Consider the following 23,007-nt stretch of genomic DNA (forward strand, 5'->3'; position numbering starts at 1 on the left):
TTTTTACTTGTCAATTGGGAAATTCTGTGACACATTGTTCTTAATGTTAAACTATAACTTAAGAAAAAAAAATACATGACCTCAGAAGAATGTTCCCTGCATACATTTCCTTTCTGGTTTTTCTCCAAGTGTTCTACTCACCCAGAAAACAGGCTAGAAGTAAGGTGGTAATCATGTGAAATACAGTAGCAACTTTAGTCTGAAATGTTTAAAGTTAAAGTTTATTTGTATTCTTTGTAGGAATATCAATAAAAGACCTCAAACGTATCTATATCTGTACATGTACAAGAACCATCAAAAATTATTCACAGAACAAAAATAAATCTTCTTTAGAACAAACCCAGGTAATGAAATGTAGATATGGATCTCATGTATGGAACAATCTAAGTGCTACCAGCACAAAAATATGGCTTTAAAAATAAAATAAAATCTTGGGTTTTGTTTTTCTAAGGTGTATTTCTCTTTCTTGAAATAAAAAATAAATTATTTAGAGTTATCATTGTAAAATAGTCGTGTGCATTAACACATTCTTATTAAGGCCCTGGAGATGACAAACAGAATCAAATTTAGAAGGTAAATTCCTCACAAGTGTGACTCGGGTTAGTGTGCTGCTGTCTGCTTGGGTTAATTCTAATGTTACTAGGAAATATCTAAGCACCAGTCAAGATTTAACCTTTACTATTTATTTCCACTTTTCTGCAGGATAGTGGTCATTGAGTCAATAATATTTTAACCTTTTGGCGAACTGGGAACTGAGTTTAGAAATGACATAAATACGATATTTATACATGAACATTTGAAACCCTCCCACGGATGTTGGAAGCCCCTAAAACATCTCTTCGGTGGAAATCTTTCTACAAATACAGATAAATCTGGTTTTAGGTCCCAAATGAAAACATTTCCTAGTAGAACATGAGGGCATTCGAATGAGAAAGAAAGCAGTAGGAAATGCGAATGCAGGCTGAGACAGGGGCAGAACAACCCCTTTGCTCTCCTGTCTTGGCCACATCCTGCGGGCTTGGTTTCTCAAACACCTGAGGATCAACTGACCAGGAACCAAAGCTCCTTCTTTCTGGAAACTGCTCTCAGATCAGTGATATTCAGCTTTCTTTCTATGACCCGCATGGTATCAATGACAATAGCTAGGATTCTTGAGACAATGTCAGACCAAATCAATTTCAAGTCACTTTAACCTATATACATATAACACATATGGTACATTTTAAAGAGGAATGAACCACAGTCGTAACATCTAACAAATGAGAGCACAAAACCTTAAAAGCTCAAGAAAGTCTGGGAATTGCTGTTCTGTAAGACGGACTAACTAACATTCAGAAAAAGGAAGCCCTAGGAATTGTGTTTTGTGTGGCTGTGCATGTTGCCTTTCCACTTCTCTATTTTAAGATCAGGCAAAGGATATATAAATCCTGTTTCCTTGAACCTTTGGGCTACTGAGAAGGCTGCCATCCATCAGTCCCCTTTTGGACCATGGATCTTCCTCACGTTCTTTCACTCCTCGTAAGATCTTTATTCCGTCTCATGCAAATTTCATCAATTTTGTCCTTTCTTAACTCAAGAGAATTCGTAACTGGGTCATGACAACAAGAGAATGCTTTTAGAACTAATAATAATCACTTGAACATGGAAAGAGATTCTATTTAAAAATTCAACACCCCAACATATCTTGCCTTTAATAGACTAGTAAAATAGGTCTTCCAGTTGACACACTGATAAAAACAAAGTATCCCAAATTCTTGGCCCTCAGGTAATGGGTGGGAAGGCAACAATTGACTGCTGGGCCAAGCAGGTGATTTCACATGTGACTTTTCACACGTGACTTGAGAAGGGGAAGGGGAATGGAGAAGGTCTTTTTGGTTCCACAATCTGTAGGAGAAGGTGGCCCCTGTGGGTACAGCTGACGATAAACTAAGGCTGTGGCCCAGCGATAAGTCTAGTCTGGTGACCAGCCTCGGCTCAAGGTCACACGGGACTTAGGTAATCCGGAAGGAGGTTCTTTCCTCAAGTTCAGCTTTCTTAGGAACTCCGAACTGGAGCTAACCAGAACTCAATCCAGGTGCAAGGCAAAGCAAATATGAATGCAAACTCACTCCATGGTCATAGTCTTGCCCTGGAACATCCCATAAGAACCTGCTCCACACCTGGGACACCTCTGAGGACAGTGTGAGACTCAGGGGCCGAAAAGAACCACAGCTCCGTGAATAAAGGCTGAGGTCGGCCAAGATCTGGAAAACTTTAAGACCAGCAAATTCTCAAGGTCATACAGCAGTCAAAGACAGAAACTCCTGCTCTTTCACTGTCCAACACCATCACAGGGACAGGTGGCAGCAGACCAGAGAGAGCAACTTGTGACCAACTCGATACCCAGTAAAGACAAGGAACAGATACAACAGCACGATGAGCTTATTTTACTACATTCTCCTCATGAATGGGCTGCCCTGGACTCCTGACGGCACCTCCGTGAGTGTGCCTGGGGCATGGTGGGCGCTCGGGTGTCTGTTCTAGTTACCTAGATGTCAACCCCTGTGTTTGGGCTTATGTTGCAGAGGCTTGGAGAACATCAGGACCTGGTGGAAATGTCACTCTTTCTGCTCCTCCGGCCCAGAAAGCCTGTTGCTCCAGTGATATAAAAAAGGAGTACAAAAAGGGCTTTCCTGAACTCCTAAATCCTAACCACACTGTCCTTGTCAACAGCCAAGTCTGGCAGTCAGCTTAGACAAGCACTTCTCAAACACTTCACCTGAACCCCAGATGCCACGGAACTGCGGTCCAGGCTGCAGCCCGCATGGTGATGTGTGCCTGGAGGAGGAGTGCGGCCACAGCGATCTCAGCCTGCCCGCCTCTCCTGGACCATACCCTCCCTCCCCGCAGAACATCCGGATATATTCTTTGGGCTGAAGAAAAGCCAAGTTCAGCGATAACTCCATAAAAACTGTCAGCTGTTTGCTCCAGTCTTCCAGACTTAAAAATCTTTCAGAGTAAGTTCTACAGATGGCAGCTTCTCTCAAGAAATTCTCAGAAAAATGTTTGGACAGGAACAGGCTCAAAGGATAATCTAAAACGTAACATCTGGCAACAGATCTGAACTTGTAGCTGACTTCTAATTTGATTTTTTTTTTTTAAACTCTTTTCATTCAAGATAGCCTGGTAAGAGAGGGCTGCATCTGAGAGGCTCTCACAATGCCAGCAAGATCTAGGCAGCCATCCAGCCATCACAAGCACATTTATTTTTTTGTGTCTCCCCCAACCCCCACTACACGTAAGCTTATCTGCCTTCTGTAATCCATAACCAACCCTTCGAGCTTCCAAACTTCAATGCAAGACATCACCCAAGTTACAGACTTAAGGCCAACCGAGATTGATACCTCTTTTATCAGGCTTTCTGCGACTAGATGAAGGATTTACAGAGCAGATTAAACGTGACTGGAGCGGAGAATAGCTTTAAATGAGGACACCTGTGTTCATACCCCCCAGCCAACACAGGGCACACCTTCAGAATTAGTAAGGTGGGTTTCATATTAAAGAAGGGGTTTTGACCACAGTGCACCCTAAACTTTGAGGGAGGACTCAAGAATTTGTAAAACAACTACCAGGGGGTCAAGAAATTAACCAAGTGCCAAAATCCGAGGGCAGGAAAACTGTAGATCAGATAAGCTGGATGAGCAGCCCGATTTACAGCTCTGACTGGCAGAAACGAGATTAGGAAGGGAAATGTTTTAAAAGGTTGTGGGGCGGGGGCCTTTGGGAGGTTGCTGAGATGCAAGGTCCAACACAGAGATCCACCGGGGAGAGGCCAGGGCTCAGGAGATCCGAGCACCAGCCCGGGGCACCGTGAGAAATGTCTCATGTAGAAACACTCACTCTCTGCATAGGGCTCCCTTGGGTCTTTTGTCCCCCCCCTTTTTTTTTTTAAATTTCCTTAAAAGTTTATAATTTAAAATAAACATCCTTAACTTATTTGAGATACGTTGTTGCTTTTTCAGGATAAAGAACTGCTTAGATCTTGCTTAAAGAGATTCAAAACCCTTTTAACATTATATCTGACAGCAGAGAAGGCATGAACTTGTCCTATCTGTGCAGTTATATGTACATATGTGTGAGTATATATGTATATATATTTGTATATATAATGTCTGTTTTAACACGTAACATTCCATACTTCTGATAATCAGGTTTGCATTCAAGATGATACTTCACACCTCTGGAAAAAAGGTAGTAAACTAGCTTCCGTGACTGTTTCTGTCCTACAATAAAGCCAAGGATGACAGTTGGTGAAACAAAGTCATTATTGCCAAATCTACGAAGAGCATGGGAGTAACAACTGAAACGCATGGTCCTTGCACTTTTAGTTTTCTTTGTTTATACACGGAGTCATGACTTTTAAGAGAGCCATACTTTGAATCCGGATTTCCTTTCCAAATTTTAGTGAGGGAATTAGAAGAAGCCATTTCAAAGCTAAAGATTCAGTTAAAATTACCCTGCCCAGAGATTTGCTAGAACAATGGATAAAATCTTTATCCCAAACAAAAATTGTAAGTTACAAATAGAAAAGTTTTTTTTTTTAGTTTTTTTTTTTTTTTTTTTAAATAGGAAATATTCAGAGATTCCTGCTATGGTAGGGTTAGCCCTTTTCTGTATGGAAGAAAGGGTGTTTATTCTGGATGGCTTATGGACAGCATATCTGAACAACCTCTCCAGGGGAGAGTGAACCCTGTTGGTGAAGACTGCTCCCGCTGTGGGGGAGGAAAGGGCAGTGGGTGTGTGAAGATGAAGATGGTATGCAGAGACACAAATATTTATAGTTCTGTAAACTCTAAAGAGGAAAAAGAACACCCTTTATTACAACTGGGGTTAAAAAAAGCCCCCTATCTAAAATGGAAAATTCCCATCTGCTGTAGACAGAAGGAAATAGACATCAACAGGAGTTCGATGGAAACCACTCCTAAAGTCCAGTTTTGATGCAACAGCTCTTATCTGTGTCTTCTGAAACAGTGTATCCCCAAATCGGATTAGCTGTCCATCCAGAACCAGTCTTGGTTGATCAGTGGGATCAATTGTTTTGGTTGGCTCTTGGTATTTGTATGTTCTCCTAAAGGACAAGGGGGCCAGAGTGGGGTTTTAGACTGGCAGATGAATCCCTGAAAAATTCATTCTGACGATGTCCTATTGCACTCCACGTGCTTCTATCCAACAGACACTTGGTCTCTACCTACTGAGCCCGCGGGCTCATCGCTCACTCACCCCTCGTTCCTACTTTTTCCTCCTCTAACAACCGCAGTGCTTTCAACAAGAGGAAAACAATAATAAAAATAGTAATAATTAAAAAGGTATTCTACATTATTCACTTCCTTTTGGTATATTACAGTGGTATTTTCTGTACATGGCCCAGAACTAAGTTCCCTATGTACATAGAGACATGGGGGGAAAGCATCGACCTTGGAAGTCTCAGCCTTATGCCCTGAAAGACAAGGTTTCTTTCTTCATTCGAGAATGTCTCGCCACTCTACTGTTCAGAAGTAGCAACATTCTATAAACCTGGGGGGTCGGGGAGAGGGCTGGGGCCAGGAGAGCGGGGACATTTCCTTCTGTCTCCTCCCACAGTCTGTGTGTTCACCAAGGCCGTCAGCAGCTGCTGTTTTTGAATTCACCATTCTCCGTGATGGAAAGCTTGGTGGGGTTGGTGGGGGAGAGGCCATTGCGGACCTGCATGCTGTAGCGCTCCTTCACCTGCGTCAGCGCGCTCATCAGTCGGGTGTTGGCCGAATCCAGCGACACGATCCGCTTTTCCTGCAACACACCAATCGGGGCTTTATTGGGGCCACATGCAGGAAACCCCATGGTAATGCTCTGCTGAAGGACTGTTCTAGTGCTTTCTACCAAACAGCAGTACACATGATGCTTCCCAGACAAATGGAACGTCTCTGCCTCTTTCTGCACCCTACTCAGGTTCGGCTTCCCTGAGCCCAGTGGGTCTGTGTTTCTTTTCTCTCTCTTTTTTCCTTGCAGCACAGCAGGACTGGTTATTGATAACCCCCTTGGGACGCGAGGATGATGTGAACGAGACACCAGGTATTACTTCTGACTGTGCAACAGGGGTGTCAAGCTGCCTTATGGGATTAAGTGCTTTGGGTCAAAATTAAAACATAGACATTAGGTGGCAAAGAAAGAAGCACCAGAGGTTTCATTTCACAGAGGAGAAGTGCATGTGCTCTATGGGTTCTTGGCCCCTCAAGAGGGCCCATCAATCATGTTTGAAGAGAAATCACACTGTGCTCAAAATTACAACAATACATTGTGGCAGTTTCTAGTCACCAACAAAGTGAGGATGCAACAGCAAGAGGGGAAAAGCAGCCAGAAGCTCAGACCAAGGGGTCATTTGAATATGGGAAGGGAGATGTGGCCGAAGGGGGGCGCCATGAACATAACACATGGAAACAAACAGAGAACACAAGCTCCTCGACTCATTCCAGCTCAGAGTTACTCCAGGAAAGCTGCCCAATAAGGAGATTGCTTTCATTTTACTTTTGAGTCTCTGGGGGGAAAAATGCTTTAGGACCAATTTTTGGAACCAAACATTGTTGAATATACATGCATGGAAAAAAAAAAAACAACAAAAACCCAAGAGGAAAAAGGGCCACCCCCCCCAACCAAAATATGGCAATCTAAAGGAAAGTAGGCTCATCTAAGTATAAGAAGAAAAAAAATAAATAAGATATTATCAGTCTCCCAAAGATTAGGAGAGAAACCCTAATCTTAGTTTCAGCAGGTAGGGAGATCATTCCAGAACCTTTCCAAGATAAAGTTGTCACTTTTCAGAAAAGAGGCTTCTGCTGAGAAGGGTCCATGAAATTAACAAGAAAAAACTTGAGGAACAACCCCCAAAGCCAAAAGGAGCTTTCCTCCCCGGGAGTGTCTGACTTTACCCCAGAAGTGTGGTAAGGTGGGTCACGGCAAGGTGCAGAGAGGACAGGAAGGGCCAAGGGTTGGATGTTGCTCCTTGCTAGCGGGCAGCAGCTCCCCAGGGCCATGTCGGGGTGCTCCCAGCACTGAGCTGCCAGGAGGGAGGACCGCTGCCCTCCACTGCCCTGGGGAATGCTGGAGGCAAAAGCATATGGACAATAGCATCAAGTAATGCTCCCCTTTAATCTCCTACTCTGGGGGTGGGGCAGGGCAGCTGGGCTAGGGGTTTCAAAAGTATGAAAAAAAACCCCATTCCTAGCATTAAAAAAATGTCCTCCTTTTCTCTGATGGAGGTCTTGAGTAGTAAGACACATAAAGTCAGCATTATTAGGTAAGCATTCATCTAGTATAAGATGCTTTTTATTTTGGGAGGGTAGCTCATGTTAGGGGTATGCAAAACTCAATGAAAGATCTGTGAGGCTTAAAAAATATAATTCAAAAAAATCATAGCTAATGGAGTTTATTGGGATAACAAGTCTAGATCTTTAAAAAGCAAGTAGGGGGGCGCCTGGGTGGCTCAGTGGGTTAAGCCTCTGCTTTCAGCTCAGGTCATGATCTCAGGGTCCTGGGATCAAGCCCCGCACCAGGCTCTCTGCTCAGCGGGGAGCCTGCTTCCCCCTCTCTGTCTGCCTGCCTCTCTGCCTACCTGTGATCTTTCTGTCAAATGAATGAATGAAAAAAAAAAAATCTTAAAAAGCAAGTAGGTAAGGACTGGCCAGTGGTCACCAGGAAACAAGAAGTCGGGGGCCAAATACAACATTTCCCCTTCTGGTTAAAAATGGCCTCTGGGGGCACCTGGGTAGCTCAATGGGTTAAGCCTCTGCCTTTGGCTCAGGTCATGATCTCAGGGTTCTGGGATGGAGTCCTGCATCGGGCTCTCTGCTTAGCAGGGGGCCTGCCTCCCCCTCCTCTTCTGCCTGCCTCCCTGTCTACTTGTGATCTCTCTCTCTGTCAAATAAATAAAATCTTAAAAAGAAAAGAAAAGAAAAAAAAGAATGGTTTCTGAACAGAATAACTGGTAATACCCTGAAATGATTTAAAAAGAAATTTCAGGATTAGGATAAATTAGAAGGCCCCAAATATGAAGGAAAGTAGGACTCTTTAGGTTTACACCCCCAAAGTTTTTTAAGGCATTAGTAAAAAATTATTTGATTCTTAAAGGGTCAAAAAAAGAGGCAAAGAATGATTGCAATTATTTATTTCCTATAAGAGTTCCAGCTGAAGCCAAATAACCCCCGGGCTGAACAGCCAGAAGTTTCAAGTGGACAAATCCCCTTTTGTAATTCCCCCCACTGCCAACGTCTCAAAATAAAATAAAAAGTGAAAGAAAAATAATCAAACAGGGACTTTTGATAGTCAAGTTAGTTGGCAGAAGATGCTCTGACATTTTGATTCCGCCTGGGTTGGAAGGCAAAGCAATCCCCATCCAAAGGGATTTCCAGTGAGGGGAGTGCAGGAGCTGGAATGTGTAGGAGGCCAGTGTCCTGGGCCAGGGCTGGGAACTGCTCAGCTAGAGAACGGACTGGGTTTACTTGCCTGTTTGAATAATCTCATCTCCATTTATGACCTGTAATTTAACACAGTGGAGATGTCACTTGCAACAGTAACTAGGCAGCTGCTTGCTTCTCAGAGGAGGAAGCCCTTCTCTGTTCTCCATCTGAGTCACATGGAGGGATCCTGGGGGGTGAAAGTGGCACAGTCCCTGGTCTGATGCTTCAGAAATGATCCCCTTAGTTCCATCACCAGGATCCCCGTGGTCTACAAGGTCTAAGACAGCTGGTTTTGTCCTGGCCAGTGGAACGCTCACCTCCCTGCAGGGCCAGTTAGAAGGCGGCTGGCCCAGGCCAGGCCTCATGGCATAAACTCCAGGAGAAGGATGGGCTGGCCTCAGCGACAAGCCTTGCCCAGAGGGGAGCAGGGCTGCTGATGCAGATGAAAATCAGTTCACTGGGCGCCAGGCCTTTAGTGCTTTGGGAAATGCTGGGCTCAGCTCGAATATAAGGAAAGCAACCGTATTCACTTCAGAAATATTTTCCACTACCAGTGGCACCAAGGAAGATGGCGGGGACCTAAAAGTATGGGTTACCTCCCTGGGAAGGCTTCACCCCAAACTTGGTGCGTTCTAGTAAATGATGCCGAAGGGCTGCTCTGCTCCATCAGAGACTCATGATGTAAGATTTATCCCGACAGAGGAGAGGGTCTGATATAGAAGGTCATTCATTATAAAAGTTGCCCAAAGATGTTCGAAGTCTTCTGCTATAATAAGACTTTAATGTATCAGTAAGACAACAGCTAGAATTGGAGGTTATTATCATTTTTTAATTTGTTTTAGTGCTTATGATCTGTGCTATATACAGGACCCTGTTTTTCAAAATGTGGTCCAGTGAATTCTCCAAGTATTCTTCAGGGATCCATGGTGGGCTTACTGCACAGTAATGCCTGTGTTTGACAAAGTGATTTACTATATTTAGCCAACCTCGGTGGGCTTTCATCCATGAGCTGAAAGTGGTCTTTGCTGGTGGTATGCAGTCTGAGCAGTTGGAATGTCATCTATGGAAGGTACCATTGGTTTGACCAAAACAGTCCATGTAATCAAAGCATTTGAAAACCACTGCCTTGAGGTATGGACCCAAAATATCTTGTTTAGCCAGACCACACGTGGACGCTGACTGATGCTCTGAGGATCACAGTTCACCCATCCCTGAACAACAACGCCCTCCTGGTTTGCTGAGAGAAAGTCCTTACTTTCCAGAGCTTTTGAGGCCTGATAGATCCTACTCCCTTCTTGTGTTCACTGTCCACGCCCGAATCCTGTTTCACACCCAGTCATCTTGGCCCCCGATATCAAGACAGGGGACGGGAGTGGGTAGAAATTGTCAGAAGCTCATGAGGATGTGCTGACATGACAGGCAGCCGGAAGAGGGAAATGCTCTGTGCACAGAGCCACGACTGTGACACACCCAAGCTTCCTCTGCTTAAGACTGGCATAGTTTTCGACCAGCTGGAATTATGAAAATGGTCTGTTTTATCTCATCAGAACCAAAATCTCTCCTGGTGTGATTATCAATAGGACTCTCTGTGTATTATTTTGTCACACTGAAAATCCGTAAGTGAAAACTTACTAACATTGGTTTTTCTGACTTAATTGCTTTCTGTATCCAGGTTGTGTCTCTGAAGACTCTGGGATGAATTTTTATAGTATGTGTGGCAGGATGGCCTTGTCTCCACCAACTCTCCCTCACCCACCTTGGGGACACCAGAAAGGTTTAAAAAAAGGAGCAAGTCAGATAATTACAGCAAACCTTTCTTCTGATTCTTATGAGGTCCAAATATCCAGAAACTACGGAGTCCCAAGTATTCTAGGAGCTACGGTGATGAGAGCATCACAGCTCACACTGGCCTACAGGTTGGAGGTGTCTGTGGAATATGGAACCCAGGAAGCCTCCTTCCATGGTTCTGCCTTCAGCTTCCCTCCCAACTCCTTTGAAAGATAAATCCCATTCCCCATTAAACCCTGTCAGGAAACCAGACCGCAGGTGTTAAGTGCATGCTTAATAGTCCCGGGGGCTCTGACATGGATGGTCCCCTATGCAGAGAAGAGGGTAGAACATAAAGTCCCATTTTTATTCCATAGTTTGGGGATATGATAAGGTCTTGAGGGTGACACATGCAAACCCATGTGGGTTGGCTGTTTCCAGGAAGGGGATATATTCGGAGGCTAGAGCAGCCACTATGAAAACCGCACCTGCCTTTTGTTCTTTGTTTCACTCTAAGCAATACAACCATATTTAGCAATGATAAAATGAAACCAAATCAGCAATGTTTCCTGCCTCCTGGATTTGGCTCGCATCACTGATGTGCCCTGTGAGGTGTTCTTGGCAGTCATTGCGCCATTAGTGCTGTGGGTATAAGCTAGAGTGAGCAGAGGCCCAGGTTCTGATTTCATCAAGACTAAGAGGCTCTCTAAGCACAGCGCCGACAAAGGAGGGCAGCCAAGCAAGTCCCAAGCATCACTGCCAAACCCTGCACCAGAAGAATTGCAAGGAAAGGTATTTGCCACAGCCCTGTCTTTCCCCTCCAGTTCCACTCGTATGTGGGGCTCGAGGTCGATGGCACAGTGGACGTGACTAACAAGACCGTGAACATCACAGCCAAGCGATGGTCAGTGGAGGTCACAAGCCAGACACATGCGGTGTGCTTCTCACAGTCACCCCCTTAGAGAATGCCCTCCTTTCCATGAGGAAAGAAGGAAACCCCATCATGCAGTAGGTTAAGATTTGTCAAGCAACTGCCCTAAGCACGCTAATACTTTGCTGGATTAACAGACTTGTCACCAGTCAAAGAAAGGAAAAGTAATGCAGGTCACATAGAAACTCTTTTAATCTTCAAAAGGTAATGCTGAGAACTTTCCAATGACCCATTTTTGCAGTACATGCCTTGGCATTTCCAAAGGGCTGGAAGTCGGGAAATTTAACAGTCATTACAAACAAGTGCTTCCTACTAGATTCAAGGCCTGCTCACCTGTGCGTCAATTATTTTTTGCTTTGCATCAATAACTGCTTGCATCTCAGCGTGATCCTTCTTCAGTTCCTCTTCCACAGCCATCAGCCTAGAACGTGGCAGCAAGGAGACATCGAGAACGTCAAAGAGAGCCAGATGACATAGGGGACAAGACACCCAAACTCAGCAGAGTTCAGATTGCCACTCCTCTCCAACGAGAGGTCCGTAATCATGCTTACTTTCTTCTCTCCCACCTTGAAAGGAGACATCCAAGGCTGACCTCTTGGCCAGTGACCGGATCCCACGCATTTTCATCTCCTCTGGGACAAGGTCCCCAAAATCATTTCCTCCCTCTCCTCTGTCAGATCCACCCCCCTGCCCTGGCAGAGCTTATTTCATCGCAAACTATCAAACCAACCAGAAGCAAACAAACAACCCCTTCTTACTTTCAGGTTCCCTGGTGACAAGCTATCTCTTCTCTCCTTGCACAGCTAAGTTTCTCAGAGTGTGCTACACTTAGTCGGCCTACTTTCTCTCTCAGGCACCACCTGCATCTTAACCCATGGACTTTCGACTCCACGAAACAGCTCAAAGACTGCTAATTCCCTCCATGTTTCTGAATCAACAAACCTTTTCTGTCTTCATTTTGTTTGACCCCTCGGTAGCATTTGACAAGAGGGAAGCACAGTGGTTATGCGCCTGGGCTCTGGAGTCTGACTTTCTGGCTTCAAGTCCTGGCTGCCCCACTCAGTGACCTCGGGCAGGTGACTTTATGGATTTAGAGCCCGTTTCTTTATTTGTAAAATGAGATCAATGCCTGCCTCCGAGGTTGGCATTAAACACATCTTCATTAACAGATCAAACCAATTACTATTTGTGAAGTGCTTCACAAAATACTTGGCCCATGGTGGGTGCTGTTTGAGTGTCTGGAACAACTGAGCCCTCCAGTAGACTCTGGACATCTTGGCACTCTCTGTCTCTTAGTTCTCTGGCCCTAAAGATATCCAGTGATGCTGCCCTTCTACGTCTCTAGACTCACGAAGACCTAAGTGACCCCTGGACGTTAAATACTAAGACCTTGCAAGTGAGTCGCTATGTTTCCATTTTTTCTAATTATTATGATGGAAGACTACTTGGGTCTTCAAAAGAAGGCTGGGAAATCTCATATCTAGAAACGTTAAGCGATACGGTCCTGCATCACATCTGTAGGGAGTCCCACAGAGCATATGCAGAACTGAATCGGCTTCGGCTGTTGCGACTTCAGGATTCTCCGGCTCATCCTCCGATCTCCCAGTGCCCCCAGCTGGCCCACACCCCCCACCGGCGGGCGGTCTGACCTGCTGATGATGCTCTTCATCTGGCTGTCCTTCTCCTCCTGCTGCCTGCGCAGGCGCTCCTCGCTGTCCTCCAGCCTGGCCTTGTACTCCAGCAGCAGCTTCTGCATCTGCTGCTCCTGCACCAGCAAGCGGCGTTCATACTCCTCCAGCCGCCGGCTGGACACTCGCAGGCGCTCCTTCAGCTTCGTAATTTCCTGCTCGTACTAGAGCAGAAGAAAGGTATCAAAAACAAGGAGTGGGGGCGGGGGACTCGAGTTACGGTGGTTTTTGAAATCGAGGTGGTTGGATGCTGTCTGAGCTGCCATTCCATGTGCTGCTAATATTCTTAAAAATGACCAGAAAGGGACGCCTGGGTGGGCTCAGTGGGTTAAGCAGCTGCCTTCGGCTCAGGTCATGATCCCAGCGTCCTGGGATCGAGTCCCACATCGGGCTCCTTGCTCAGCGGGGAGCCTGCTTCTCCCTCTGCCTCTGCCTGCCATTCTGTCTGCCTGCGCTCGCTCTCCCCCTCTCTCTCTGATAAATAAATAAAATCTTAAAAAAAAAAAAAAAGACCAGAAACCATACATGGTAAAGGAGCTCTGTCCTCCCTCCCCCTAAAATCACATTTTTAATCTGAACTTGGCATTTTCAATCTATATATTTATGTATCTCTTTCCAAATTAACTACCAGTTGCTACAAACTACATCCAATGTGTATCAAATGTGGGCAGGGGAAAAAAAGATCAAGTACTCAGAAGCCTGTCAAACATTTAAAGTAAGCCAAAAACCAGTCGCCTACCAGGGAAAAGATTACTGTGTCATCACCTGTACTGGAGGACCTCTGACTCATCCTGGCTCATCAGAATCTCATTCCTTCATTCTATTAGAATCAGCCTTTAGAGAACAAGCAATACTTCTATAATGTTACACTACTAAATTAATAGATAAAATCTGATGGCAAAGTAAGCTATTGCTGCGTTCTCCCCAACTATACAAGTGTAAAATATTCAGGTCACAGGCACTAAGCAAAAGGCCTACATATTCTCCAGGGCTCATGATTACTGCCCTTTTGGCCCCTTTTCATGATGTGGTTCATTGGTTCAATTTGGTACTGTTGGCTGGAACACGTATGTCTGTTTTCTCACTAAAGCTTTATATACATATATATATATAAACTAAAGCTTTATATAATAAATCCTCACTAAAGCTTTCTAGAGTCCCCGTTCTTTTTGTACTGACAATGCAGTAGCTGGGGTGTGAGTACATCGGAATGTCACATTTCTAGGTGAGGTGAGAAGCATAAGCTTTCTTGTATATGGTCTATTTAAATTAATGAGTAATTCATGATAAATCTATATGGTGCTTTCCAAAATGCAAACTATTTTCACAGAATATCCCATTTAATTGACAATCAGGCAGTTAGCTTCTGCTTACCCAACATTACGATCCTAAACTACATTCTCTATCCAGAAGGTCAAAGATGACGATTTTCATGACCACTGAAAAAGGCAGACCGCATCAGTAAGCATATTTTAGGATCATGCTGATAAGTAAGCAGGACCAGTTGTGTGGTTGTTAATTAAATGAGAAAATGCCATACATGATGTCAAGCCTCTTATTTGATAATCCTTTTTCTCCATGTCAACTTTTCTTTAAAACAAAACAGAAATATATAATATCTGATTAAAAGTCAACATAGAGCTAGAAGTTCTTTATCCAGTGAAGGGAAAAAGGACAAACAAAACAAAACAAAATAAAATCATTAAACAAGATCTGGAAAGGAAGTCTAGTCCAAAGATAATTCTTGCCTTGGCCCTAAGACTAACCACCAGTCTATAGAAACACTAAATACTCCCCACTCAATAGAAATGAATAGCAGAATGTCTCCAACTCAAGGTAACCTACACGAAAAGAAAATTGATCCTCCCATCCCAGCCGGACAGGCATTTTCTGCGTATTTTCACCCAGAGACACTACTGACTTGTTATCTACAGATGTGTATGTGCTGGATAACATAAGAGATGGAGTTGAAACTGGGGAGGGAAAAAGATCACACTGTTGGCTACGCAACCCTTCTGGTGGCCTATCATTGTGGGGGCAGGAAGCTAACAAAGGCAGGCTAGTTCTACCTTCTCAGCATGCTTGGATTCATCTTGATTTTGCTCAGTCTCTTCCACATCCTCTTCATACTGCCCATTATTCAGCACCCAGGCTGCTGTCCTCTCTACTGGGGACATTGTGGCAGAGTCCACAGGTGACTGTACCTGCATCAGAAACACGTATTAGCATCTCTCCAAACAGCTCACTAGTTTGGTTTCGCAAATGGAGATATTCTTGGAGGACAAAACTGTGATTTAATAAATTTTCTCAGTTCTAAGCAATATTTTATTAAAGACAGGGCTGGGGGGTGAGGAATGAGAATATCTCCTTGTATAAGAACACACTATTCTGAAGAGAAATGCCTATGCACTACTTCCAGAAAAAGAAAGCCAAGGCCTTAAAATCATTCATTAGTCCAATGGTCCAATTACCAATGAAATTTCAATGATGGTAAGAATGAGAGAAAAGGCCTGACTTGATGGCTGACTGCTCAGCTGAGGAAATGCCTGTGTAACCCAGAGATGATCTGGAACCAACAAACTGATTAATGCTAAACAAACCCACAAGATACCCATTTATTCATCAGAAAGCCAAGTCTGCAATCTTCACATTAATCATTTAGACAAAGAGAAAAACAAGTGGTATTGCTAATTTTTACAGAGTGCTGACTTCTTTTTTTTTTTTTTTTAAAGATTTTATTTATTTATTTGACAAAGAGAAATTACAAGTACACTGAGAGGCAGGCAGAGAGAGAGAAGGAAGCAGGCTCCCTGCTAAGCAGAGCCCGATGCGGGACTCGATCCCAGGACCCTGAGATCATGACCTGAGCCGAAGGCAGCGGCTTAACCTACTGAGCCACCCAGGCGCCCATTTTTTTTTTTTTTAAAGATTTTGAGTGCTGACTTCTTGATGGATGAAGACCACTCAGAAGTCTATATCTTAGACCACACAGTTTCTTTTTTTATTTATTTATTTTTTTATTTTTTTAAAGATTTTATTTATTTATTTGACAGAGAGAAATCACAAGTAGATGGAGAGGCAGGCAGAGAGAGAGAGAGGGGGAAGCAGGCTCTCCGCTGAGCAGAGAGCCCGATGCGGGACTCGATCCCAGGACTCTGAGATCATGACCTGAGCCGAAGGCAGGGGCTTTACCCACTGAGCCACCCAGGCGCCCGACCACACAGTTTCTTGATGAATACAGGAACAAAACAATAGATATTGGATTAGTTTAAGGGATATTTCCATCCAGTTAGGATAGCCAGATAAATTGTCCTTTTCCAATACTGACATACAGAGGGATAAACATTCTGGCCTCAGGTAGCAGCCCTGGGTGCCTGGGTGGCTCAGTCGGTTGAGCGTCTGACTTTAGCTCAGGTCATGATTTCTGAGTCCTGGGATCGAGCCCCACCTCAGGCTCTCTGCTCAGTGGGGAGTCTCTTCTCCCTCTGCTCCTCCCCCCACTCGTGTTCTCTCTCTCAAATAAATAAAATCTTTAAAAAAAAAAAAGGCCTGCCACTTAAACTGTCCCTTAATTTCTTCAATACTCTTTTCTTAATCTACTGATTAGGAATATCACCCCCAAAATGACATGACCTATCCCGGTATCTCACAGAGAGTTGTAGTACTGAGTAAGATAATGTACGTGACAGGCCTTTGGAAACTACAGAGCTTGCATGTTACCATATTTATGTTTAGAAAACTGGCATTGGATATTACAATTTATATTAAGCTACTGAACAAGCTTTCAGTAGCAAGAACAAGAACAAGCTTGAACAAGAACAAGCTTTCTCTACAAATAATGCTAGAGATATAAAACAAATTATTTTCCTCCAGTGTGCTTGTGAGAGTGAGAGAGAGAGAATGAGGAAGGCTGGGAGGGTGAGAAAGAAGGACAGAATACAGCACTGTATGTGGGTTAGCCTATTTATTTATTTAAAAAGATATTTATTTATTAGACAGAGAGAGAGAGAGAGAGCCCCAGTGCATGCGAGAGTGTGCAAGCAGGGGGAGGGGCACGCAGAGGGAGAGGGAGAAGCTGACTCCCTGCTGAGCAGAGAGCCTGAGGGACAAGGGAAGTGGGGCTTGGTCCCAGGACCCTGGGATCATGACCTGAGCTGAAGGCAGATGCTTCACTAACTGAGCCTCCCAGATGCCCCTGCGTTAGCCTTTTTAGAATTAAAGTAGATTTCTATTTTGAGGACCAACACTGTGTAATCTCATAATTGGAGGGGATTTTCTCTCCCATGCAGAGCTATCTACTTTAAGATTATCTTTATGTCATTCTGAAATAGAATCCAGTTAAACTTTCTATAGATAGCTATTTTAAAAGAAGGTTTTTTTTTTTTTTTTTTTTTGATGACTTTGCAATTTAGGACCAAATAAAAAATACCGGTTGGGAGAAACTCTACAAGATACACATACACAAGTCACAGAAGTATGTGAAGCAGAACCTGTTTTGGCTGATTTGCAGATTACAAATATGTATCAATAAAAAGTGGCATCATGCCGGAGGCACATATAAGCAATTATTAATGGACCTCTAGAAGTTCCTCCTTTTTTTCCACTGTGTCAAGAAACATGTAGACATGGCTTAAATGTCAAGATCTTCAGTTCTTAAAAGTCTACCTCCATTTCCACTCTGGTATCTAGGTATGTTGTATACTTCACTCATTTGTGTATTGCTTTATTATTTTTGTCATAACCACATCATCACTGATATATTATTTATTATCTCTTTAAAACAACTTTTTCCTGTTACCTGAGTCCTTATGCTAAGTAATAACATCAGTACAATCATAAGTTTGAGGTTATATATATTATATATTTATAAATATATTTTAATATTAATAGTTATAAATTTTCTAATACATGTTAAAATAATTACATGATTAATTAATAAGCATCTTGTATATACTTTATTATTTATTTATTATTTATTTTTGTATATAATTCTGAGTATCAAACTTTAGAAACACTGGTCTATAGGATAGAGTATCATCTACAAAGGAAGGTAATAATTACCCACATCAAAAGTTATTATGAGAAACAAATGAGTCAGCATGTAAAAGCATTTTATAAACGGCAGGATACTTTATGCATCCCCCCCCCAACGCCCCACACACACACACACACACACACACACACACACACCCACACACACACTTCTTCCCTTACTGGGTTCTAAAAGCAGAGCACAATAAACTGATTCAGCATTGGCAGAGAAAAATAGTTCTATGACAGTTTTAGGTTCTTATTTGATATATGTACACCTGAAAGATAAAAGAATGTGGTTCTGAGTTTTAAAAAATTAATAGAAAGCCAATATTTAAAGGAGACAACCCTTTTAAATTTTTTTTTTTAAAGATTTTATTTATTTATTTGACAGAGAGAGATCACAAGTAGGCAGAGAGGCAGGCAGAGAGAGAGGAGGAAGCAGGCTCCCTGATGAGCAGAGAGCCCAATGCGGGACTCGATCCCAGGACCCTGAGATCATGACCTGAGCCGAAGGCATCGGCTTAACCCACTGAGCCACCCAGGCGCCCCAACCCTTTTTAAATTTTATAATCTTATCATCTTAGCACCTGGGCACAGAAAAGCTGCTTTTTTGTGAAACCAGGATTTTGTATTATTCAGTAGTGGTTTGAGATAAAGCAGATACTAAAACTAATAACTTTACTGTTTGGAATTTATTACTTCAAGTCGGCTAATTCAATAGCTTTTTGCTTTATGTAGTTAACAAGATGCTGTGTGAATTGACTTTCTTTCCCGGTGATTTGTCAGGGGGTAGTTATTTACTGAGTGCCTAAATATGCACTGCACACTAAAGATATTCCTAAGAACACACTGAGGAGAGATCTCAGCCCCTAAAAGCATATTAAAACAGCAATGACGACTCCTTAGCACAATCTAGGCTTTGACTGTTAAGTGAGAAGCTGTAAAAACAAGAGTTGGTTCATTCCACTGGTGATGGTGTTGGCTACCCTATTTTCAGAAGGGCTTACAATGTCCAATGAATTTTAAGAGATTGTGTGATGGAATTGGGCATTTGGGTCTATTCCTATTTTATTGGTTGAATCTGATTTTCCATCACTTCCTAATTTAACAAAGCACTCTGCATGGCATATCGTAGGTGGCCAGTAACTGCTGAAAAAATATTAAGTATTCCTGGTATTCATGGTAAAACCTTTACAACATCATAAAGAACAGAAAAGTAATACTGAACAAATAAAAAATAGTTAGAGGTGAGTTTGTTGTTGTTGCTGTTTCTTTATTTAGAAAACTATATACTGCCTCTTCCATACTTTTAAAAATTGGTTTTGTATGTGCTGATCTTATTTCCCACTTAGATCATCAATCCTTGATGCATGGCACCATACTATACAGGTTATTTTTGAATGGTAGCAATGTAATTGCACATTAGATGCTCAATAAAATATTATTCACTTATTAATACTCTGGTTCTCGGGGCGCCTGGGTGGCTCAGTGGGTTAAGCCACAGCCTTCGTCTCGGGTCATGATCTCAGGGTCCTGGGATCGAGTCCCACATCGGGCTCTCTGCTCGGCGGGGAGCCTGCTTCCTCCTCTCTCTCTCTGCTTGCCTCTCTGTCTGCTTGTGATCTCTCTCTCTGTCAAATAAATAAATAAATAAAATCTTAAAAAAAAATACTCTGGTTCTCTTTAGAATTTATTACTAAAGTATAATATATTACTAAGAGAAAGTGTGTTTTTCCTCTAGTTCTTTGGAAGTACATCTGAGGCTTTTCTTTAATGATTGTTCCACCTCCTTACAAGCTGGAGAAGAGCGCAAAGACCTGTACTCCTGGGGCAACTAATACATTATATGTTAATAATAATAATCAATAAATAAAAAATAAAAAATTATCTCAAGTTTTTATCGTTAGTAGTTAATTAGTTATTATTTAGGCATTATTATAGATAGCAAAATTTATTATCTCCAGTTTATAGTCAAAGAGATTGGGAAAAGAAGTTGTTGGCAAGTGTTTCAAATCCCATTTTGCTTAGCTATAGCCTTAGGAAGAGTATTTATACCCATTGGCTTTCAACAGTGGATCATTAAAGAAAAGGAAGGATAAAAAAGACAGAAGGAAAAGCAGTAGGAATTCCTACGAGGGATATTTCTGCTTTGAGTTAAAGCTGTATGGGTTTTTCTGGAAAAAATACTAATGCTTTAGGGCAAAAGGGCTGAGACAGCAGCTTCTCCGATCCTGTCATCAGTCATAGCCTGGCTATGCTGAGGACAATAAAGAACAGGCCAGTTCCCCTTCCTTGCTAGTATTTCCTAGATATACATAAGGCTTGTTGGTTGCAGCTTCTCCCAAGTCTGAAACAGTCCAATTCTCATAATGAAGAGCCCTTCTGCTGTCAACACCAAAGAAAGGGCTGGCTAAAAAGGCAAATCTGGGGTTCCTGAAGAGGCTGGTTAGGAGAGGGCTCGACCCACGCACACGTGAAAGCTGCACCCTTCTAATAGGACTGTCAAATTTGAATTTTTAAGATTATATAACACGCTATATCTGAACACATACACTGTAAATACAGTCTATTGTACACAGATAGTACGTGATGCTTGAAAAAACAAAATGGAGAGTAAAATGAGCGGGGAAAATCCAAATAAAGGCTTAAAAGGGTAAAAAAATTCGAAGGCAGTTTCCTGAAAACAACAACAACAACAAACCAAAAAATAAACAAAAAACAAAAAACCCCCAAACCTCTCTTCTCTGTAGATTGTTTCAACTAGGATTTTATTTCCTTCCTACTCAGTACGTATATGAAGACTGAAGCCAGTAATGCCGCCAACAATGGGCACTCCTTTGTGCTAAGATACAGAAGGAATTTGCATGGGACAAAGCCATCAATAATTACAGACGCCTACAGAACAATCCCCACAAAGAAAACCTCTAGTTTTGGGGAGAGACGAATTCCCCAACACAATTTGCAATTACAATATGTAAAGGAATTTGCCAAAAATGTGCTGATTATATAGAAATTCAAGAGGCTTCATGGGAGTGAGAAAAGCAAGAAACCAGAAGATAAGGAATAAAAAATAACAACATAAGTTTGAAAGAATAAACCATCTGCATAGAAAAAGCCAATGTAGAAAAACCAGAAACTTGAGCAATAAAAATAGTGATTTATGCTGGAACTGATATGAGGTGCCACTACCAGCAAAGGCATAAACAGAGATGAATATTTCAAGCTGTGCTAGGCCATCTCACCGTGTCTGTGCCTCACTTCATGCCAGTGTAATACAGAAATACCCCAATTCATCGATGGCTTGCGGCACAAAACATTTTTAAATTGGTTGTTTGGAGACTGTGTGCATTTCTTGCCTCTAGTCTATCCAGACGGCCTTCTATTCACCCACAGAAACATGTACTGACTGCTTGTGTGATGGGTGCTACATTTTCCTACACCTAAATATTATAAATGACAATCGGTTCCAGATGGTCACACAGAAGGCTATGTAATTTGTAGTATTTATAAACCATGAGTCTGAGTCATGGGCCCTGGGAACTGAGGACTGCATGGTACAGAAGAACGGGTTAGCATTCCTCTTTTCTGTCCAGGGCTGGGCCCGAGTCAGCTTTTGGAAAAGCAGGTTGGAGGGCCCTTTCCACTGTCCTGTCCCTCTCTGGCAATCTGATATTTTCTCTATTCCTTATCTTTATCCTCAGGGACCCCATGCCAACTTAGCCACCTGCCACCCCTGACCACGCCCCCCCCCATGGATGTCTGTCTCCATGTCGTACTCCATCTCGAAAACTTCCTTTCTCCTCTCAATAAACACTTTCTCTGAAAATAGCTGATCTCAACTAGAAGCTAGCATAAACATGTGGAAATGATCATGATAAGGTGTAAATGACTGCCATCTGACAAATTAAGCTTATATGACATAATATGACATACATATGAAAGATATAGATATGCCTAAGCATTTTCTTTCCTTTTTTTTAATTAAAGATTTTATTTATTTGAGAGAGAGAGAGAGAAAGAGAGAGCATGACAGGGGAAGAAGCAAACTCCCCCATGGAGCTGGGAGCCCAATGCGGGACTCGATCCCGAGGACTCTGGAATCATGACCTGAGCTGAAGGCACTCACTTAACCAACTGAGGCACCCAGGCACTCTGCATAAGCATTTTCATTGTATACAATCTTTTTCCTTTTCTTTAAATGAAAATGTTCATTAAATCGAATGAATTCGGGGAGGGCCAGAGTGGCTCAATGGGTTAAGTGGCCAGCTCTTGGTTTCGGCTCAGGTCATGGTCTCAGGGCCTTCGGACTGAGCCCTGTGTTGCACTCCGGGCTCAGCAGGGAGTTTGCTCAAGAATTCTCCCTTTCCCTCTGCCCCTCCCCCAGGTCATGCTTGCTCTCTCTAAAATAAATTAATAAATCTTAAAAAAAAAATTGAATGAATTGGAGAAATATAAACAAAATAAAAAAGAGAAATTTAAGACTGAAGGGATTTCTCCAGAAAGTTCTCCAGAAAGAATGACTGACTGGAAGATTCTGCCCAGGAAATCGGCTTCGGGAATCAGCTTAAGTTAGTAATGCTTTTCATCTCTCCCTCTACTTCTGCACCCCAGGATTCTGTCAGTGCGCTAATTTTTTTTTTTTTTAAACATTAACTATCAAACTAGGGGCAAGGCCTCTGATCAGAGCAGAATGGAGGCAGAAGCAGCCAAATCATTAAATGCCTACCTATAAAAAACCAAATATATGAAAAAGATACACTGCGGTTTTATTGCAGTCTCCTCTGACCAGTGGTTTTGCTGACAAAAGGACATACCATAGAACTCATTCAATTACAAAGCTTCCTAGTACTTATAAAGTATGATTGGGTTTCAAAAAAAGGTCAGCAAATACAAAGGAGAAAAGTCTTTTTTAGATGAAAGATATTAAATGTATACATATACATGTATTCCTCAGGTTATTAATTTGTTTCCAAAAGCAAAATACATATTGGTGCCTCAGAATGTAATATTGTAGGGAAGCCATGAATAATCAAATTCTTGGCAAGATTTCCTATGTGTCAAGAAGAAAAGTCTGGAAATCTTAAGACTGGGTGTGACATTTCCAAAAGCAAAACAAGTA

At 42.6% G+C, this 23,007-nt stretch overlaps 1 protein-coding gene across 8 annotated transcripts in view; it reads right to left on the bottom strand.

Moving 5' to 3' along the window:
• Positions 1–205: 205 nt before the first annotated feature.
• Positions 206–23,007, bottom strand: part of RASAL2 (RAS protein activator like 2) — a 361,328-nt gene continuing 338,526 nt past the window's right edge. For 4 of the 8 annotated variants that reach the window (XM_059412834.1, XM_059412830.1, XM_059412827.1 and 1 more), the window contains 5 exons: positions 14,924–15,058; positions 12,816–13,018; positions 11,500–11,587; positions 8,515–8,545; positions 206–5,805 (listed from right to left, as the gene is read on the bottom strand). In XM_059412834.1, the coding sequence (XP_059268817.1) occupies positions 5,663–5,805; positions 8,515–8,545; positions 11,500–11,587; positions 12,816–13,018; positions 14,924–15,058 (600 nt within the window). In that variant the 3' untranslated portion in view covers positions 206–5,662. The remainder of the gene's footprint in view (positions 5,806–8,514; positions 8,546–11,499; positions 11,588–12,815; positions 13,019–14,923; positions 15,059–23,007) is intronic. The other 4 variants (XM_059412833.1, XM_059412832.1, XM_059412829.1 and 1 more) reach the window with 2 other exon arrangements.

This window comes from Mustela nigripes, chromosome 10 (genome assembly GCF_022355385.1).
Source record: "Mustela nigripes isolate SB6536 chromosome 10, MUSNIG.SB6536, whole genome shotgun sequence".
Lineage (NCBI taxonomy): Eukaryota > Metazoa > Chordata > Mammalia > Carnivora > Mustelidae > Mustela > Mustela nigripes.